The sequence below is a fragment of the Ursus maritimus genome, unplaced genomic scaffold, assembly GCF_017311325.1.
Source record: "Ursus maritimus isolate PB19 unplaced genomic scaffold, ASM1731132v1 scaffold_4, whole genome shotgun sequence".
In the NCBI taxonomy this organism is placed as follows: Eukaryota; Metazoa; Chordata; class Mammalia; order Carnivora; family Ursidae; genus Ursus; species Ursus maritimus.
In genome coordinates, this window is record NW_024426552.1 from 3465136 (window position 1) to 3484353 (window position 19218).

General features: G+C 56.9%; 1 protein-coding gene across 3 annotated transcripts in view; it reads right to left on the minus strand.

Moving 5' to 3' along the window:
• The window catches only part of SLC37A1 (solute carrier family 37 member 1), a 60434-nt gene that overhangs the window by 12103 nt on the left and 29113 nt on the right, over positions 1-19218 (minus strand). For 2 of the 3 annotated variants that reach the window (XM_040621879.1, XM_008710195.2), the window contains exons 9-16: positions 15564-15601; positions 13254-13331; positions 8002-8133; positions 5287-5377; positions 3158-3220; positions 2580-2665; positions 1563-1611; positions 325-398 (exon numbers count right to left, since the gene is read on the minus strand). In XM_040621879.1, coding sequence (XP_040477813.1) covers positions 325-398; positions 1563-1611; positions 2580-2665; positions 3158-3220; positions 5287-5377; positions 8002-8133; positions 13254-13331; positions 15564-15601 — 611 coding nt within the window. The remainder of the gene's footprint in view (positions 1-324; positions 399-1562; positions 1612-2579; positions 2666-3157; positions 3221-5286; positions 5378-8001; positions 8134-13253; positions 13332-15563; positions 15602-19218) is intronic. The other variant, XM_040621880.1, reaches the window with a different exon arrangement.

Sequence of the window (19218 nt, forward strand, 5' to 3'; positions counted from 1 at the left end):
TGGGCCCCCATGCCGGGCTCCGGGGGGCACAGCCACCAGCCCCGGGGTGAAGCAAGGGCAGCACACAGGAGTAAGCCAGCGAGCTGGATTCTGACCTGGGGCCTCACGAGCCCCTTCGCCTCGGCTCGGCACCCTCACGCATGGAACGGGGACGGCGTCTCCACACGCCGGCTTCAGAAGGCTCTTACAAGCATAGCTATGAGGCACAGGGAAAAAGCTGCTTCTGTAAAGACCTGGTTTTACCTACGGCAACCATCTCTGTCAAGAACGGCAGAGAGGACCGGCACCTGCCTCTGCTCTGTGCGCACGCGCGTTACCACTCACCAGGTCGGCGGAGACGGCAGTGGTGATCAGAGCGTACGGCCCGCTGACCAGGGCCCCGCTGAGAAGCAGCATGGCTGTGGGAACCAAAACCAGAAGGAGGGATTTAGGGGCAAAACAGTGCCCTCTGGGAGGGCCTCCACGGCCTCAGCCACCCTGTGGGCAGCCTGGTGTCAGGCATGGGCCGGCCTGAGCGAACGCAGGGGTGCTGGGAAGGTGGCCCGCATGTCTGGGGGGCCGTGACCGCTCGTCCAAGCACAGTGGGCAGGTGGTAAGTCCTCTCACACTCCCCGGAGGGCTCTGGCTGTGTCTGGAGGACCCAGTACTCCCGTTTCCTCGACCCTCCACGGGGACAGCTGTGGACACCCTGGGAGTGAGAAGAACCCTGGCGTCCCAAGTGTGAGAGTGCCCACAGCTGCTGGTGGCAGCCCCTGAGGGGAACTCGGAGACCCAGCGCAGACGAGCTCCCGAGGGCAGGATAACACGCTTATTTCTGAACACACACTTTCTACAGTGTCCTCTAGGCTCATTTCACTAGCCTCTGGTTCACACTCTGTGCAGAAGCTTCTGGACCAACGGGTCACGGGAAACCCCATGGTCCCTCGCGTCAGCAACGTGCCTTCTGGGTAACTTCTACTGGGCTCACACACAGCCTGCTTCCTTCCCAGCCCCCGCTGCCAGCTTGTTATGACAGAAAAAATATTTACCAACTGTCAGAGCCATCATCAGACAGTGTTGCCTGCAGGAAGTTAAAAATAGTCCCCGTATCATGCAAGCGCTCTCCAGGGGCAGCAGACAGGAGCCAGCTGGGAGTCTGCGCCCTGCCTGGCTCCGGCCTGCTCTCGCCCACCAGGCCTTGGGCTGCCGCGGCCCTGCCTGCCGCCTTCCGGGGGCTCGGGGCTTCTCCGGGGGCCTCCTCGTGGCCCCAGAGCAGGTGGCCTGTGCTCTCCCACACCTGCGCTCAGAGCTGCGGACGGACAGGCCTCCCTCGGGGAGCAGGCGTGCCGCCCAGAGAGGGAGAGGGATGGAGGGAGAAGCCGACCCCACCGTGTCTCAGATCTGGCCCCAAGGCTGGGCTCTGGGGTGCGTGGCCACCAGCCCCGGGCGGTGAGCAACTACTGTAGCCACACCAAGGCTCCGGCGACACCAGCCAAACACCTCTGTGCTGATTTTCTACCGTGTTTCATCAGGCTGTGTGGACAGGACGCATGTGTGCACGAAGAAAAGCCTCACGGACTCACCGACAGTGGCTTCGAGGCCCATTTTGCTGATGGTGGAGAATACATAGAGCTGTGAAGGGTGCAAACACAGGGGACGGTGGCTTACTACAGGCGGCGGACACCGCCCAGGAGCCTGTCTTTCGGAAAGCCAGGCAGGGGATTCGGGAGAGTGGAGACAGGCGCCCGGGAGTCCCCAGCCTTGGCCCCCGTGCGGGTTCTGACGGCACCTCCCGCTCTGAGCTCCCAGGGCTGATGGACGGGGCAGCTCTCCCTGGGCTCCGTGCTCAGTGCGACCGTCTCCTCCTCGGGCTGTCCCCCCGAACAGCTGCAGGGGCTGATGGGGGTCCTGCGGCAGGGCCCACACACACTTCCTCCGTGAGGGTTCTTGGAGGGTCTGTGTTGGCCAGTGTCCCAGGCCCCAGGTGACTGGCAGCTAGGCCTTGTTCTGGGGACACGGCCCAGCGGAGTGGCCGACGGGCACTTACAATGCAAGCTGGTGAGTAATAGCATTATTCCTGAAATTTCCATGACTGTAAAACAGTACTGATTTAGAAACCCTCACATTCACTCTGGGAGGGGTGCTACTGGCACCCTCATTTTTCGGATGAGGAAACAGGCCGAGAGAGAGAAGGCCACCTGTCCAAGGTCATGTGCCACCAAATGCATGAAAAGCAGAACCCAGCAGGACGCTGGGCAGGGTCAGCGCTGCCTGGGGAGGTGGGGGATCCTAGAGGCCGAGCAGGAGCCCGTGGGGGACGGGAGGGGGCAGGGAGGGAGCCCCCCACAGGGAGCCAGGGATGAAGGAAGAGGTGGCCCAGCAACGTGCAGGGGGCATGGCAGGCATCTGGGGGAGTGGGCTCGGCAGGCCCATGGGGCACGCTGAGGGGTTCAGAGGCCATAGCCAGTATCCAGAAACCACGAGCCACGAATGGGGCTGAGTCCGGGCGGGACGTGACAGTGTTTGCTGGCGGGGAGGGTGGCTACTTCCGGAGGCTCGGGACCCGGACAGGGCAGGGGTGTGGCAGGGGCCGGGCTCACCGTTGGGGCCGCCAGCAGCAGCATCAGGCCACAGGTGGAGGCCCTCTTCTCCAGTCGGTCTGAGATCACACCTGCCAGGATCCCACCTGCAACGCAGAGGGGTGAGGCCCGGGGTGCTTGGGTCCCCAGGGCAAGAGCCCATCGAGAGAAAGCGGAGATACAAGGCAGCAGAAACAAGAGAATCATCTCCTTCTCCACGTCCCTGTCCCCGTTCACCGTTAGCAGGAAGCCGCCTCTGTGAACAGGCCTCGTGGGCAGATGTGGGTGACCCGGGGGCACCTCCCCGTGAGACAGAGGGCAAGTCTTGGGTCTGGTTTGAGGCTGGCCCCGAAGCCCCTTCACTGTCAGGGCACTCACTACTGTGAGGCGGGCCCCCGCTTCCAAGGGAGCGTCCGTTCGGGCTCTGAGTAAGATGCGTCCCCCAGAGGGACGGCCATACGTGCACCCGGGTGACGCAACGATTTGGGGAACACGTGTGGCTCTCAGCAGAAACTCAGCTCAGAGAGGACACAGGCCCAGGCGTTCAGCTACCACAGGCTAAGTTTCTGCCCAAGCACAACAGGGAGGGAGGGACTCACCGAAGATGCCGCCCACATCAAACAGGGTGGAGAGCTCCCCGGCCTGTCTGGCGTCGAGGTGATCTAACAAAACCACAAGCGTCCTTGTGAGCAAGTCACAGCAAAGGAAGACCACACGTGGCACTCTTCTGCTTCCTAAGGGTGACTCGCACCGATAGTAGCTAAGAGTGGATTCCGAAGCCTGCTGTGCAGGTAGACCGGCAGCAAAGATGACAGCCACTCTTCACCAAGAAATGAGGACTTGCCCGGCTCAGCCTAACTGCCATCCCCTCTGGTTCAGTGTCCCCCAGGGGTAGCCGTAAGTTGGGCATAGCACTATCTTAAGCGGGCTGAGGAAGCATTTGGGGACCATGGGTCAAGTCCAGCCTTTCCTGGTGTCCTCAGTGCCAAATTTTTTAATCACTAGGACTGGAAAAGCCAGCAATTCATGACTAGAGTCCTGAAAATGTCACCCCTTCTGCAATCACAGGGAACAAAGGAAGAAAGAAGGTAGGACGCTGGTCTACACTGCCTGCGGCCTGCCTCCCCTAATGGAGTCACTGGACAGGGAGCAGCTCCGCACGGTCCTCCCCCGCACAGACTCTGTCCCCTCTAATGTGGACGGTCCCCTTGCTGCCTCAGCTGCTGTCCCAGTGAAACTCAGTCCTCTTGCCTTGGGCTCACGGCCACCTCTGCTTGTTGTTACGACCATTGGGAACATGTGGTATTGGGGTCCAGGGCAGGCTGCCCCAAGACAGGCCACTTTGGCATAAAGATTATTTTGACTTAAGGGGGCACCTGGGTGACCTAGTTGGTTAAGCATCCGACTCTTGATTTTGGCTCACGTCATGATCTCAAGGTGGTGAGATCGAGCCCCAAGTCAGGCTCCGAGCTCAGTGTGGAGTCGGCTTGAGAATCTCTCTCCCCCTCCCCCTACTCATGCACTCTAAATAAACAAACAAACAAACAAATATCTAAAAAAATTATTTTGAGTTAAAGTAATTAAAACCCAGCAGATTCAGGAAAAGCTCTCTGCCTCCCTCCCCCCCCACCCCGCCTAGATTCACACGGAAGGAGAGCCTGAACCAGGAAGGGAGCTATTACCAGACTTCCCTTTACCCACGGAACTGATCTCGTAAGGGCGCAAACTTGTGTTTTCCAAACACCTCCTCTCACCTGCCTGCTCATGAACTTTCGCCCCCTGTACCCCCAGACCCAACCCCTCTCCTCAGCTCACATAAGCTTCATGTTGCCTCACTGTCTCTGAAACGTCCCTGTCTGTGTGGGTTCTCGTACGCACGTTTTAACTGCAATGTTCTCCTGGCATCTGTCGCATGGCATTTTGATTCTGAGTCCACTAGAAGGACCACAGGGCAGAGGAAGGTCTTCCTCTCCGACAGTGGTCTGTGCTCTGTGAACCCCACATTCCAAATCTCCCCTTGTCATCACACTCCCCAGAGCCCCCATCTCCGGGGGCCCTAGTTTCTCTCCTTTCTCCTTGCAATCCCTGGCTCCTGCGCCTGGAGGCTCCAGGGCCCTCCCTGTCCCCCACCCCCTTCAGCCGTGGTTGCGGCCCTGCACTCAAGCATCTTTTAAGAACGGCTGGTGCCCTCCTTGACCTTCCCTCTGTGGTCACACATAGCACAGGGGCGTGGTGCCAGCAGGCTGCTGTGTTCTGTCCTATCCACAGCTTCAGCCACGGCCGGACTTAGGAACGTAGGACAGGCTGTCAGCTGTCCCCAGAACTAGAGCTCATCTCCAAGGAGCAATTTCCAGGTCAGATGACTCAGCACTTATTATCTCAGATCCCCGGGGCCTCCACTCCTCACGGACCGTATGACCTGAAGTTCGATGGGGCCTAGATTAAAATGCAGGCTGCCCCAGATAGGAAGAGCCCCATGGAGCTGGCAGCCACAGTTGAGGGGGAAACACGGGGCCCCTTAAGCCCCGTCAAGGTTATTATGGCCATACAACTTCCATATCCGAATTCTCTTTTGCCTCCACTTTTCTACTAACCACACTGTTTGATGCAAAAGTACGTCTCAACTCCTCGTGCATCAGGAGACTCTAGAAATCAGCACACAAAAGGGAGTCCAGATCACAGGCACTGCAGGAACCTGACACTGGTGTTTCCAGCAACAGATACTCACCCACATTCGTGATGTACAGAGGAAGCCAGAAGAGGAAGGTATAGCTGACCAACTTTGCAAACAGCAAACACAGAGAGAACTCGATCACACCCTGAAAAAGAGAGCCAGTCTTTATCCCAGGCGTGTGCTCGGCAGGTTTACTAAAACGTGCGACACAATTATGAGTTACTTCATCCCCGTCAAAACAGCCGGCGCGTGTGTCTGGTGGGGCACCTGCAGACACGGCCAGGAGGGGGAGGTGGCATCTGTGGGGCCGGGCGCCGCCGGGAGGCAGGGGTGGTCGGAGGACGCGCCCACAGCCACTCTTGCAGTATCGCCTCTCTCTGCAGATTGAGACCCAATGTCTTGACGTGAGAGCAGAGTCCACAAAAGTACGCGCTGATTTGATTCCCACGCCACGTCACTCTGGAAACTTAGCTGTAAAGGATTTCTCAGAGCGTGCTGGAGGGGACGTCGTCACTGCACACGTGGTGCTCCCTCTCTTTCGCCGGAAACCACCGCAAACCACGCAGCAGCCGACACACACGGGACAGGTCTTCCGACGGGCCGCAGTGCGCCCACGTGCCCGCACTTGCACCCACATCCTGCCTGCGCCCGACAAAGCAGGGGCGCTGGGAAGACACCACGAAGAGGAATGTGGGTCTTGACGAGGACACGGGGCCTGCAGTCTGACGGCTACTGTGAGAGTCCTACCCTCAGAAAGACGTGGCATCACGAGACACTCATTGCAGACATCTTCGGGAGGTCTAGCTGAGACACGAGGTAACACTAAGGTGTCACGCGGTGTGCACACAGGGACACCCCCCGAACTAGAGACAAATCTCAATTTACGTGATTCTGAAATTACCCGAGTTAGTGTCTCACGGTGGCTGGCCCGGTCCGAGGATGTGCGCAGGGCCAGTGGGAGCGGACCACATGCCCGCGCGGCGCTCACTGTCCTCCTGAGCGACCTCATTTCATCCTCGGAACGTGAAGGATCACGTCAGGCACTGAGCCCACTGCAGACGAGGGACGGAGGCTCAGTGTGGCTGACACACATGCCTGGGACACCCAGCGCATCTGTGGCAGGGCCGGGCCAGGCCACGGCGCCACCTGCCCTCTGTAACCGTGGCGCCCCTACCCTCAGCCGAGCAGCCGCACAACAGGCACCACTGGGAAAGTTACTACATGTTACTAACAACCACATTTTAAAGGTAACTTTCTATTTAAAAGCAGCCAGCCCACATTCTCAGTGGCGCTGGGTGCCCCGGCCTGGCTTTCCACCCTCCCTGCTGGCGGGACGCCCGGTTTCGTCTGGGTGCTGCCAGGACTTTCCGTTCTCAAGCACAAGTTCTCCGAAGTTCTTTCACTTTGGTGACGTGATTCTCAGGTCCCGGGTGCACTGTTTCTGTTTCCTGCCTCACCCAGTCGCTGAGCAGCCTCTGGGCCTGTGCTCCCTCAGCCTCTCTCACCGCGGCCAGCCGGGGGCTGGTGACGCCCTGCCGGCCTGGGTGGGATCTGCAGTAGCTCCTGTCGTATCACACCCCAGGGCAGGAGCCCAGACGCCTCTAGGCGCGGTCCTCGGGCCTGGCAGCAGCATGGCCCGGACATCCTACCCCACGTGGGCAGTGTTCGCGATCTCCCCCTCCACCTGCTTCTGGCCTGGGCTCTGCTCATCGCCTGCCACGGCTCGCCACATCAGAAGAACACATTTTCCACGTGTCCTTGGTGAGCCCTCCAGATTCTCTGCTGAGGGAGCTCAGGAATTTCATACGAGACAAATCTAAAGCAGTAAGAAATCTCACCACGGCACAGCCCCCGCCCTGTGCGGAAAACCTCTCCCTGGACCTCCTTCACACCCTGACCACACACCCACGCGCCCAGCAGGCGCTCTGTGTGCCTGTCGGCCTGGAGCCACGGCCCGCCTCCCACGGACCAGCACTCTGATCTTGAAACAGCGGACAAGAGGGGCGGGCGCCGGGGTGGCTCATTGATTACGCGACTGCCTTCGGCTCAGGTCATGATCCCAGGGTCCTGGGAGTGAGCCTTACGTCGGACTCCCTGCTCAGTGGGGACCCTGCTTCTCCCTCTGCCTCTGCCTGCTGTTCCCCCTGCTTGTGCTCTCTCTCTCTGTACAATAAATAAATAAAATCTTAAAAAATACAAAAGAAAGAAAATAAACAACGAGCAAGAGCAGAGTCTGTGGACCATCAGCGTTGTGCGTCCGGGGCCTCTGCGTTTTCCCTTGGCTCTGCACACCCCCCCGCTTCCGCGAGCACGTGCAGCTCCAACGCACCAGCCTTGTTCTCTGAAAGCACGTTAGAGGGTAAAGAAAATGGAGCGGGCTCACCCACACCACAGAGCAGAACTGGGGGACAGGGCCCCCCAGGGGCTCACACTCAGGGTCTTCAAGGGCCAGGGAGGGGCTGGGACACGGGGCCAGGGGCTTGCTGGGGTCACACATTCTGGTTTCCCAAGTGGAGGTGGGAACCCCTATTCGTCTATGAAATGGGTGAACTCCTACATGGAGGCAACTAATTTTGAAAAATGTAAAGTTTAGCGTGAGGCAAACACAGCAGCCTTACTCAGTCCCCGAGTTGGCATAAACCCTCTGGCTCATGCTGGAGGGTTCTAACCCACGGATTACATAACCGCGGATTTCTTCTGTTAAGAAAGAACATCATCAGTAGGCACAAATGCCCCCTTCGGAAACTCCTCCCAGGCGTGTGTACTCACGGGGATTCTCAAGGCCCCGGTGAAGCTGATGGCGGCCATGCTGCCCCCGCCGTCGGCTGGGAGGACCAAGACGTGGTTCTGATGGACGGGGTGCTTTCCGTCTGACAGCAGCAAGCACTGCATCTCGGGGTCCTGGCGGTGAATCCCATGGGGAAGGGAAGAGAGAAGAACAGGTGTTAGCAGGGAGTGCAGGGGGCTGAGTGGGGCCAGAACTCCCGAGCAGGACGCCGCTCCGCTAGGTCTTGGGGTCGTCCTGGGGAAGCTGCTCACCGGGTCTTTGCCTTTGAGTCCTGAGCGCCCACATGTCTCTAGGAAATACGAACTAAAAACATGCAAAATCCTTTGACCCAGCACTCTAGGGATCTACTTGTAAAAAATAATTTGAAAGGCGGAAAAATACCATAAACTGAACCGTGCACCACCAGTGAGAATTGGTCAAGTACATCCATTTAAAGGGCATATCTTGTTGTGGTTGTAAAAACAAAAAAAACAAAAACAAAAAAAAACTGGTGAGCTTTTAATGCTTATGTCCCATTAAATAATAAAACAGTCAAAACTGCATTTTCATTATGATCTTAAAAAAACATTTAGTATGTACCCAGTACATATCTAGGTAACTAGAGGGATCTCATTATAGGGGAGAAAAGCAGCTAAATTCTAAACTGACAATGGTTATCACTGAGTGATAGAATACATATGATTTTTAGGGGAAGGTCAATAAATTCTTTACATGGTCCTGTATTTACTAAGGAGTTCACAAGGGACACCCGTTATCAGAAAAAAACATTGTTTTAAAATTCATAAAGCACTTCCAATATTCTGTAAATTCCAATTCTGGACCTTCCTAAAGGACAAAGTTTGCCTTCACTGAAGCAAAGAACAGTGCTCCCCAGTTCAGGGGTGGGGGCCACGTCAGAGCCAGGATGATCTAAAGATGTTCTTCATGGGGCGCCTGAGGGGTCAGTCAGTGAAGCGTCCGCCTTCGGCTCGGGTCATGTCCTGGGGTCCTGGGGCCGAGTCCTATGTTGGGCTCCCTGCTCAGTGGGAGCCTGCTTCTCCCTCTCCTCCCCACTTGTGTTCTCTCTTGCTATCTCTGTCACTATCTCTGTCTTTCTCTCTCAAATAAATAAATAAAATCTTTAAAAAAAAATAAAGATGTTCTTCACGAGTGAACCACGAAGGTCAAAGACTTACAAAGAAATGTTTCTGTGCATCTCACACTTTCCACCAAGTCGAACAGTTTTGTTGTATTTATCTCACTACAACCCATGCAGGTTTCAAAGTGCAGCTAAATTAGGAAAAAAGAAACTGACTAGGCGTTGCCATATTCTTCTCTCGATATTTAGAATTCTTTTCCAGGGAAGAACAGAAATTGGCATACTGGAAGGAAGGCTCCAGCAGCCCGCCTCTGGGGTGACCCAAAGTCCCCATCACCGAGAAGCTGATGTCCAACCACAACATGGTGGAAGAGTTAAGAGTCTGTTTCTTGGGGTGCCTGGGTGGTGCAGTCGTTAAGCGTCTGCCTTCGGCTCAGGGTGTGATCCCAGCGTTCTGGGATCGAGCCCCACATCAGGCTCCTCCGTTGGGAGCCTGCTTCTTCCTCTCCCACTCCCCCTGCTTGTTCTCCCTCTCTCGCTGGCTGTCTCTGTCAAATAAACAAAATCTTAAAAAAAAAAAAAAAGAGTCTGTTTCTTGGTTTGTCTCTCTCTTTTTCCCCTTTGCTCTTTTGTTTTCTTTAATTCCACATGAGTGAGATCTCTATTTCCCTTAGCATGATACCCTCTAGTTCCATCCATGCTACTGCAAAGGGCAACATTTCATTCTTTTCTTTACAACTGAATAATATTCCTATACACACACACCTCACCTCTCCTTTATCCATTCACCTGTCAGTGGACACCTGGGCTGCTTCCATATCTTGGCTACCGTGAACATTGCTATCATAAACATTGGGATGCATTTATCTTTTCAAATTAGTGTTTTTGGTTTTTTGGGGTAAATACCTAGTAGTGCAACTGCTGGGTCATAGGATAGCTCTATTTGTAATTTTTTGAGGACCCTCCATACTGTTTTCCAGAGTGGCTGCATCAGCTTGCATTCCCACCAACAGTGCACAAGGGCTCCCCTTTCTCTGCATCCTCGCCAACATCTATTGTTTCCTGTGTTGTTCATTTTAGCCATTCTGACTGGTGTGAGGGCGTATCTCATGGTGGTTTTGATTTGCATTTCCCTGATGATGAGTGATGCTGAGCACTCTGTTGGCCTCTGGATGTCTTGAAGAAATGTCTATTCATGTCTTCTGCCCATTTTTAAATTGTATTGTTTGGTGTTTGGTGTTGAGTTACTAACCCTTTATCAGCTATGTCAATTGCAAATATCTTCTCCCATGCCGTAGGACTGCAGAAGCTTTTATCTCGATGAAGTCCTAATAGTTAATTTTTGATTTTATTTTCCTTGCCTCAGGAGACAGATGTAGAAAATGCTGGTACACCCGATGTCGGAAACATTACTGCCTGTGCTCTCTTCTGGGATTTCTATGGTTTCAGGACTAGGACAGGTGTTTGTAAACACTAAGCAGGCTCTCCAGTGGATGGCATGCAGCCAGAATAAGAGAAAACAGAGCCAACAGGTCCTCTCAGGTAAGAGAAGAGCGCCCGTAGCCCGGAGCAGGAATTGCACATGGAAACCCGCCTGGCCCGTCCCGGCTCCGTAAAGCACTTCTGGGCCACCCGCTGGGCTAGTGCAAAGTCCCAGATCCAGCCCCTCGGCTCCTTATCTAAGCAAGCTTGGTCTTTGTTGGAAAGGGCCCCGCCCACAGCCATTCATCTTTATGCACAGCCCGGGGGCTCCCAGATACCAAATTCTAGTCCTTTGCAGTATCTGGAGGATACAAAGGGACAGTGGGACGTCATGGTGGATTTTCCAAAATGAACCAGGGGGGCAAAGCTGCCTCTTTACAGGGCCAGAGACCCGCTGGGATGACCAGGACACGGGAAGCTGTGCACCAAGGGCCCTATAGGGTCTGACGGCACCTGTGGAACCCTCTGCGGGGGGTGGGGTGGGGGTTCTTCAGCCAGGGAACCCCACTCCCAGGCCTAGCAGTCCGAGAGCACAAGGACACGTGCACTCACACACTCACACACACGGCGGGGGGAGGGGAAGTGTGTAGTGATGCACTCACGTAAACGGGATGGGCCCACGCCACGCCCCATGTCGCCTGCAGCTACCCTGTGCGGGAAGGCCACCCCCAGAGACCTGCGGATTCCCACGGGTGTGCCACGTGGAGTCACCCTCAGCATTAGAACACCCACTTGGTGCTCAGGATGTGTTTGCTGAGCCACAGCCAATCAGAAAGCTCCTGAGAAAAGCCAAGGACAGACAATGACCTGTGACTACAAGGTGACAAATTTCGACTGTTCACGAGCCAATCATCATAAAGACCTGAAGGATGGAAGAAGGTTGTCTTGGTTCTGTGACGCCAGAGCCTCTTCCTCCTCGCTCGTCCTTGCTTCCTCACGCCCTTCCTCACGAAGTTGTTCACGGAGTCCTGCCTGGCACAGGAGTGTCGGGGAGGAGGGGGCTGGCTGACGCTGAACTCTGAGCCCAGTGGATCTGAGCCAGGTCATTCTGGGAAAAGGCACACCAGAATGTCCTGCCGAGCTTGGGGGCATCCTGCCCGGTGACCCGAGAGCCACCTCCAGTGCCTGAGCCCTTCCTGCCGTAAGCCACAAGGGAACAAAACCTGCCTGGTCGTGGGCACATCAGAGTCAGCCTGTGGTGTGGCCAGGCCCGAAGAAACAAGACCTGCCAGGGCCTCTCTGGTGACACGTTAGTCGAGAGACTTTGCAGAAGGAGCAGGAAAGGGAAGAGGGAAGTTACACGCAGAAGACGGGCCAGCTTTACCGGTCAGTACTGTGAGCAACACGGGGCTGGGGGTCGTGCCTCAGGGAAAGAGGTAAGTCTTCGGTGACAATCAGGACTTACAGCCATTTGGACATCGATGAACACCTGATGCTGTGGACCCAGCATCTGGGTTCCTCCAAAGTTCCGAGTGGAACCCCAAGCCCTCAGGATGGGGTCCGTGCCTTGTAAAGAGAGGCCCCAAGAGTTTGCGTCCCTCCCTGCGCTCTGTCGGGGGTCCCAGGAGAAGGTGCCCGGCCGCAAGCCTGGAGGTGGGCCTCCCCAGACCCCAGACCCGCCTGTGCCTTGATCTGGGACTTCCCGCCTCCAGAAAGAAACGTGCGTTGTTTAAGCCACCCAGTCTGTGCTTTTTTTGTTAGAGAAGCCCAAACTAAGACACCCAATTTTTTAAATGCACACTCAGCAGTGAGTAGAGAGGTTAGAGCATTCCAGTTGAATTTCCCTAAATTCCAAGAACCAAGATAACTGACACATCATTTTTGCCTTTCCCATTATTTCGACCACCACAAATAAGTTTCCTTAGGCAGTAAAGAAAAAAAGCGGCACGTTTATCTTTTAAGCTACTTGATTTAAAAAGAAAAGAGCTTATAACTTCAGTGAGTAAAACCGAGTCTGAGATGCCCTCGTGGGTCAGTGCTGCGAAGCAGAGCCACATGAAGGACTGGTCGGAAGTGCCCTGAAAGGGAAGGGGCCCGCTGGCTGCCTCCAGGCCTCCCTTCTGAGGAGGACCGGGCAGGTCCCTGAGCACTCAGCCTCAGTTTCCTCTTCTGGAACATGGGAGTGGCACGGTGGAAGCCTGGGAGATGACTCTCTCTGTTACCTCTTGGGCCCACCTTCCGTTCCCAGCCCTCCCTGTGCATCCCCTGAACCCCCTAGCCCAGGTCCGTGCAGACCCGCCCCTCCTCCTTCACTGCTCTATCCACGCCCCCTGCTTAGGGATGGCTCCTGAGACCCGGCCTGAACCCGTGCCTGCTCACCCCCTCTTGCCGGGCCCCGCGCCTGGTATTTAACTGCTGCGGGAAACTGCTGGTTTCCCGTCTGTACTCCACCCCTGTCTCCCCCACCCCAGAATGGGAGTCCACAGGAGCAGGGGGGACACTGTGGCTGACGCTCCGGGCATGGCCTGACCTACAGCCCGGGACATTGAACGCTGCCAACAGTCGTGGAGTGAGTCCATCGCTTTCAGGTTGATTGCAAACTTAAAGTCTAGCCCGCCACCCAAAGAAATCGCACAAGGCAAACGCGGGTCTCCTGGAAGAAATACGAGACCCACGTTTGTCACCAGGCTGGGCTCTGATTCCTGCAAAGCAGCAGAGGCTGGTTCAACTCACCAGAGGCTTGCTCTTGTCGTCCGTGAAGACCTGTTTCTGCAGTCGGAATCTGTGTGTGCCGTTCTCACAGCCTTTCGGCTATGGGGAGAGGAAAGCACGATTAGCAAGTACTGAACAGCCAGCCAGCCTCCACGTCTAACTGCAGGGCAGCAAGGGCGCTTGCACTGGCCTCACAAAACAGCCGCCCAGGGCCAGGAAGATCCGTGGTTAAAATACAACAAACGGCTGCCGGACCTGGGTGGCTCAGTCGGTTGAGCGACCAACTCTTGATTTTGGCTCAGGTCATGACCTGGGGTCGTGGGATTGAGTCCTGTGTGGGGCTCTGCGCTGGGAAGTCTGCTGGAGATTCTCTCCCTCTCCCTCTGTCCCCGTGCTCCTGCTCTCTCTCTCTCAAATAAAATAAAACAAAGGGCTAAATGGGGGCTCTAGACCCTCAGATAAAGAAGGTGAGAAGATGATCCTTTCGGGAAGAATGATCCAAGACCGAGGTATGAGGACGTGTCAAGTTGCTCATTGTGGCAACTTCACTTTCCTTCGTGGCTTTGACGTTTTTAAACGACCTTGAAAGGAAAAGCCTGTAGAAACAATATTGGGCAATATTGTTCGCTGACAAGGGAGGAACCAAGCCCCTCCTAGGTCAGCAGAGGATTCAGAAGGCAGGGTGTGTGCGTGTAGGGGACACGTGTGTCCCCTCCTCGGCTGGACAGCTTGGAGTGGAGCTGCGGGGCTAGCTGTAAGGATTAATTCACTGCACAACTAAACACGGATCCCTGTAACTCTGAAACTGAAATCCATGCTCATGGCAGGAAAATGGCTTTTAAAATGTTATAAAATATCAACTCTAGTTTTTTAACACGGCCTTTAACCTTCCTGAAAGCAGCGATTTTCAAGATTGAGTTTTTATTTTTGCTTAAGAAGGTACCAGAACCTTTCCTTTCAAATTAATTGTGCTGAAGAGCTCCACGGACTGACAAAAGGACGAGAGCAGTGCTCTCTGGCCCGCCTGCCCTCGCACGCAGCGGCCCCAGCGGAGAGCAAGAGGAGACCCTGCCCTGGGGCTGCCACCTAAGGGACTGGTAGTGAGGGCTAAGTGGATTTACGTCAAGGAAAACGGGGAGCCGCGGGAGGCTGTCGGTCAAGTCAGGGACCCGCTTGGACTCCTGCTCCAGGAAGGTCTTCCCAGGGGGCGTGTGAAGCACGGGTTTGGAGGAGCAGAGGACAATTGTTTTAGGAGCCTCAGAGGAGAGATGCCGGTGCCACGGGCCAGTGGCGCAGGTGACATCCCGCGTGTCTAGGGGGATGTGGATGTGGCCTGCCCACGGCGAGGACAGGGGTTCCCTGACTAAGACAGGGAATGCTGGGGCCCAGCAAGTTTGTGGGGTGGAGTGGAGAGATGACTCTAGCTGTGGCATGTCTGAGCCCCCCAAAGGCCCCTGCGAGGATGGCAGGGGGGCAGGGGTGTGGCTCTCAGGGGGAGGCCCTGCCGGGACGCAACACTGGGGCACAGGGAGGTGCCGACCACCAGGGCCTGGGCGGATCCCCGGCGGGGAGGGCTCGGACAGCTGCTTGCACAGCTGGGGGTCTGGCAGAGGCTTGGGGCCAGCAAACATGCTGTGTGGGCACAGCTGGGGTTACGTGACAACCGGGACAGCATGGCGTCTGAAGCCCAAGAAACAGCGCTGCACCGGGGAGGGAAAAGCGTATCCAACGCCAGCAGCAGGCCAGGTGGGGAAGCCAGAGGCCGACCACCGGTGGCCAGACGCTGCTGCTGGAACGGTGGCGGGCTGTTTCAACGGGACGGTGCGGGCCTGCCAGAAGGAGAGGAGCCGTGCTAGTGAAGTGAGGGAGGGGGTGAGTCTGGGGTCTGCTCTAAGGGAAGCGGGGAAGGGGCCACAGAGACTTCGTCCAAGGTAGGGGCACCAGCTGGGGGAGCGGCACAGGGAAGAGGGAGAACGGACGCGCAGGAGTGGGAGGACAGGAGGAACAAGATCCTCTCAGCCATGACAGGGCAGGGCAGGGCTGGGCTCCTCATGAGCCTCGGCCTGACCGGGCCCCTCGGCCTGACCGGGCCCCTCATCGGCCTCTGCGGGGACGACCCCGCCCAGGAAGCACCGCGCCCCTTGTCTGGGTTTCCACCGCTGTGGTGAGACTGGCCCTTCTCGAGCACTGCCACTGTTTTGAGGGCAGGACCCATGGCCACACTTGCTACCCACTGACACTGCACAGACTGGACCAGGCTGGTGACAGCCATCAGACACCGGCCAACGGCACACCGTCCTGGAAGACACAAGGAGTGGAGGGGGTGCTTACCGCCGCCAGGGACGAGGAGCAGGCGATGTCCTTTGGATCTGAAACACCAAACGGGAACAGCGGTGAACCCAGGGCTGGGCGTTTCCACCACCCAAGAAATTACACCAGAACAAGACTCCACCTGATACCTGACCACATGAGCAACAGTTGAAGAAAAAGACAAAGCCCGCGGCAGCACCCCGCCACGCACGCCCCACACCCCGTCCTTCAGTCCCCACGACACATGCAGGGGGGCAGAGGGAGCCCGGCAAAGGCTAACTGCCATGCGTGTGAGAACTGCCTCGTACTACGGGGAAGGTTTCACACGGGACAAGTAAGAAGCAGCAGAGCACATGCATACGACCGTGCCAGGCCATGGAAAAGACACCGAAGGGCAAGGGCCAGGAGGACCGTGAAGACTGAGTCCTGGGTGACCTGCAACATTTGTGATGGGCTGTTGCACATTATGAAATTAATTACAAATACGAATTAGTGCAGACGACACGTCTATCTTGATGTGGAACAAGATGCCTTTTATCTAAACACAAAGAAGGAGGCACAGTGAGAAGTCACCAGGGGAAGCAGACCCCCTTCTCCAGATCCAGGCGGCGGGCTCAAACAGCTCTGACCCGCCCCCACCCAGAATCCGGGTCTTTTGTAACCTTCAGTAAAACAGCCTCACTGAACACCAACAGCTGTAAGGCTCTCAACTTCCCACCGCTGAGTTCCCTCTGGTGACACAGGGGTGACAGCCGTCGAGAGGCCCCGCCGGGCCGACCACACGCTCTGCTGGACCAGAGGCTCCTCCACACCCACCGCGTGAGGCCCATCGGCACTGGTGGTCCCGGGGGCACATCTGAGATGTGCCGGCACTGCATATGCTGATGTCAGTGGCGTGGAGGAGCTCCCCAGGGAGGCCCCGGTGAAGTCCCCAAGAGCCAGTCCCCACAATGTGGCTTTCACTGCACAGGACATTAGCACCCACGACTCTTGGATGGGACAAGCCAGAGAGTGGCTTCACAGGCAGACCCAGAGGGGCCCGAGGATGGAGGCCCAGCCCTGCAGGAGCAAGGACCAGGACAGAGCCCGGTCACAAGAAGGGCAAGGAGGGAGCAGAAAGAAACCAGCAAGGCGCTCGTGGATTGGCCCCTCCTGTCTGCAGGGCTCTGCTCTTAGCGTCCGCTCGGCGTGATTTACAGCTGGCCGTCGTCACTGGACCCACGGGGCCTCCCAGTCACCAGGGGACAAAACGTGGTGCCCATTCCCTTGGCAGAAAGGGTCTGATGGCCCTGATGTCGTTCTGCTACAGAGGACAGCAAGTAGCCCCGTTTAGATCGACACGCTCTGTGTCCAAAGTGGACTCAGGCTGACAGGGGACATTTTGACCATGAAGACAGGCCTTGTGCACCTGAGCCTGGCTGGAGCCCGAGCGAGAAGGTGGAGCCAGGACGTCCTGAGCCTGTGAACTGGGTTCTCTCTGCTCACAGACACTCATGTGTGGGTGCCTGGGGTCCCAGCATGCGGGGAAGTCAGAAGGCTACAGAAATGCCTCCTATCACGAGGCCAGCTGGTGGCGCTGCATCCAGAGGAAAGTCACTGGGGAGCCCAGGGGGGCGCCCATCAAAACCACGTGCAGAGAAGCCCTTCCTACCACGGCTGCAGGGGATGGCGGTGCATGGTGGGGGAAGGGCACGTCCCCAGACAGTGCCACAACGGAGCAGAGAGGACTGCTTGGGGGTCTGCTGTGGCGATGAGGACCCCCTGCTGAGAGGAACGGTCTGCGCGCCAGAGTGATGGGGGCCGCGAGCTCTGCCGACCTCATGGCTCCTGCTGGGGGCCCTCATCAGGGGCTCCGAGGTCCCAGGTAGGAAAGAGAAGGGCCTGGAACACCGCGGGTGCATCCACCTCCTCTCCCACAGATGCCGCGCCTGCAGGGAAAGCAGGGCAGGGGAAGGCGAGAAGGAGCGGCGGGGCACAGGCACAGCGAGGGAGGGAGCGAAGAGGGGCTGCGGTTCGGGCCAACGCACGTCCCACGAGCCACGGCCAGTCGTCCGTTTAATCGGCAGGGACAGGTTACACGGTGGAATGATGGTGACGGCAAAGACATGCATGTGTGGTATTTCTCAGATGCTTTTTAAGAAAAGAGTTCCCACGGTCCCAGAGAATAATGTTCAGCTCCCTGGGTTCTAGGGAACCCAGGTTGGAGAAACAGACTTCAGAACCTACACTCCCCATTGCAAGAAGATGTCTTTCAAATGCGTGTTGTGTCTATGAGAAAGGGCAGCATTTATAATACATGAAGTTGGGTTTTTTAAAATTATCATCTAAATGAAAAAAAAATTTTAATTGAATCCATAAGAACACATCCCAACGACCCAGGGGTCCATGGCCAGAGTGTGAGAAAGTGTGAATGGGTGAGCAGGCACCTGGTTACTTACACCCCAACTTCAGCACTTACTGTGTGACCTTGGGCAGGTCACCTACAGCCCTGAACCTCAAGACTTTTCCCTGGAAATCCACGGAATCATGTCCGCACTGAGCCTGGCACCGTGCCTGGGACCCGAAAGCACCTGCTACGTGGTAGCCGCCTCGCCCCCGAGAGCGTCCTCATGATGACGCAGAAGAAGGGCCACGGGGCACGTGCTCACTGATTACCAGGAGAGTCTGAAAGCTGTCTGAACTCCAGTGCAAGTAACCAAGTAAACCTCAGATTTTACTACACGAGGGGAAATGCCAGCACCCGGTGGGAGCACACAGTGAAGATGGGGCTCAGAAGAAAGATAGCTGTGGGAGGGCAGAGAAATGCCAGGATCAGGTGTCCACGAGCCACGGGAGCCAAGCACTGGGGAGCAGCACCAGCAGAAGCCAGGGGAGGAGAGCGGGTAGCCACAGGTGGTGGGACAGGGACGGCCAATCCCAGGAGAGGCGCCGTCTGAGGCAGTGCCGGGTGATGCTGGGTGAGAGCAGGGACCAGGTGACTGAGATAAATCAGGTGACCCCAGGCTCTGGGGAAACCCAGTGCTGTGAGAAACCCGTCCTGGACCATGAAAAGCAGGAGAGGAGGAGGTCAGGTGTGCAGATGCTGGGAAGGAGGGAGGAGACACTGGAGGTGACGTGACAGGAGCTAAACTGAGGATCTCACGTCACCTGCAGTGTATGCAGGACTAATGGCTGACAGTAGAGTAGAGACTCCCGCCACGAGTCCACCCCCAACAACGAGGGGGCAAGGGGGTGGCGGGGGCGGGGACAAGCTCTGAGTCCAGGCCTCGGTCCCAGAATACCTGCCCTGCCCGTGGCGCCCCCGGTCTCCTACCAGGGTCAGCATGCCGCCTTCCCCAGCAAGTCAAGGAGAACCCGAGGAGCTGGAGGCAAGCACAGGTGTGAAGGTGTGTGTGCACCTGTCCCCCACCCCACTCTGGGCCAGTAACAGCGAGCCTCCCGGGACAGCCTCACAGGCTAGGTGGGCCTGGGGAAGCTGAGGGCTTGCACTTCTGTCCCAGAGCAGGCCAGGGTGGAGAGAAGCAGAGTTCCAGGGTCACTGCAGGAACAGGATGGGGGCCACAGGTCAATCCCTGGACAGAACAGGAGGTCCCAACAAGAAGTGGGGGGAAGGTGGCTCCAGGAGAGCCCTGTGTGGACCCTCTCCGCCTTGTCCCGGCCCCCCCCCCCCCCCCCC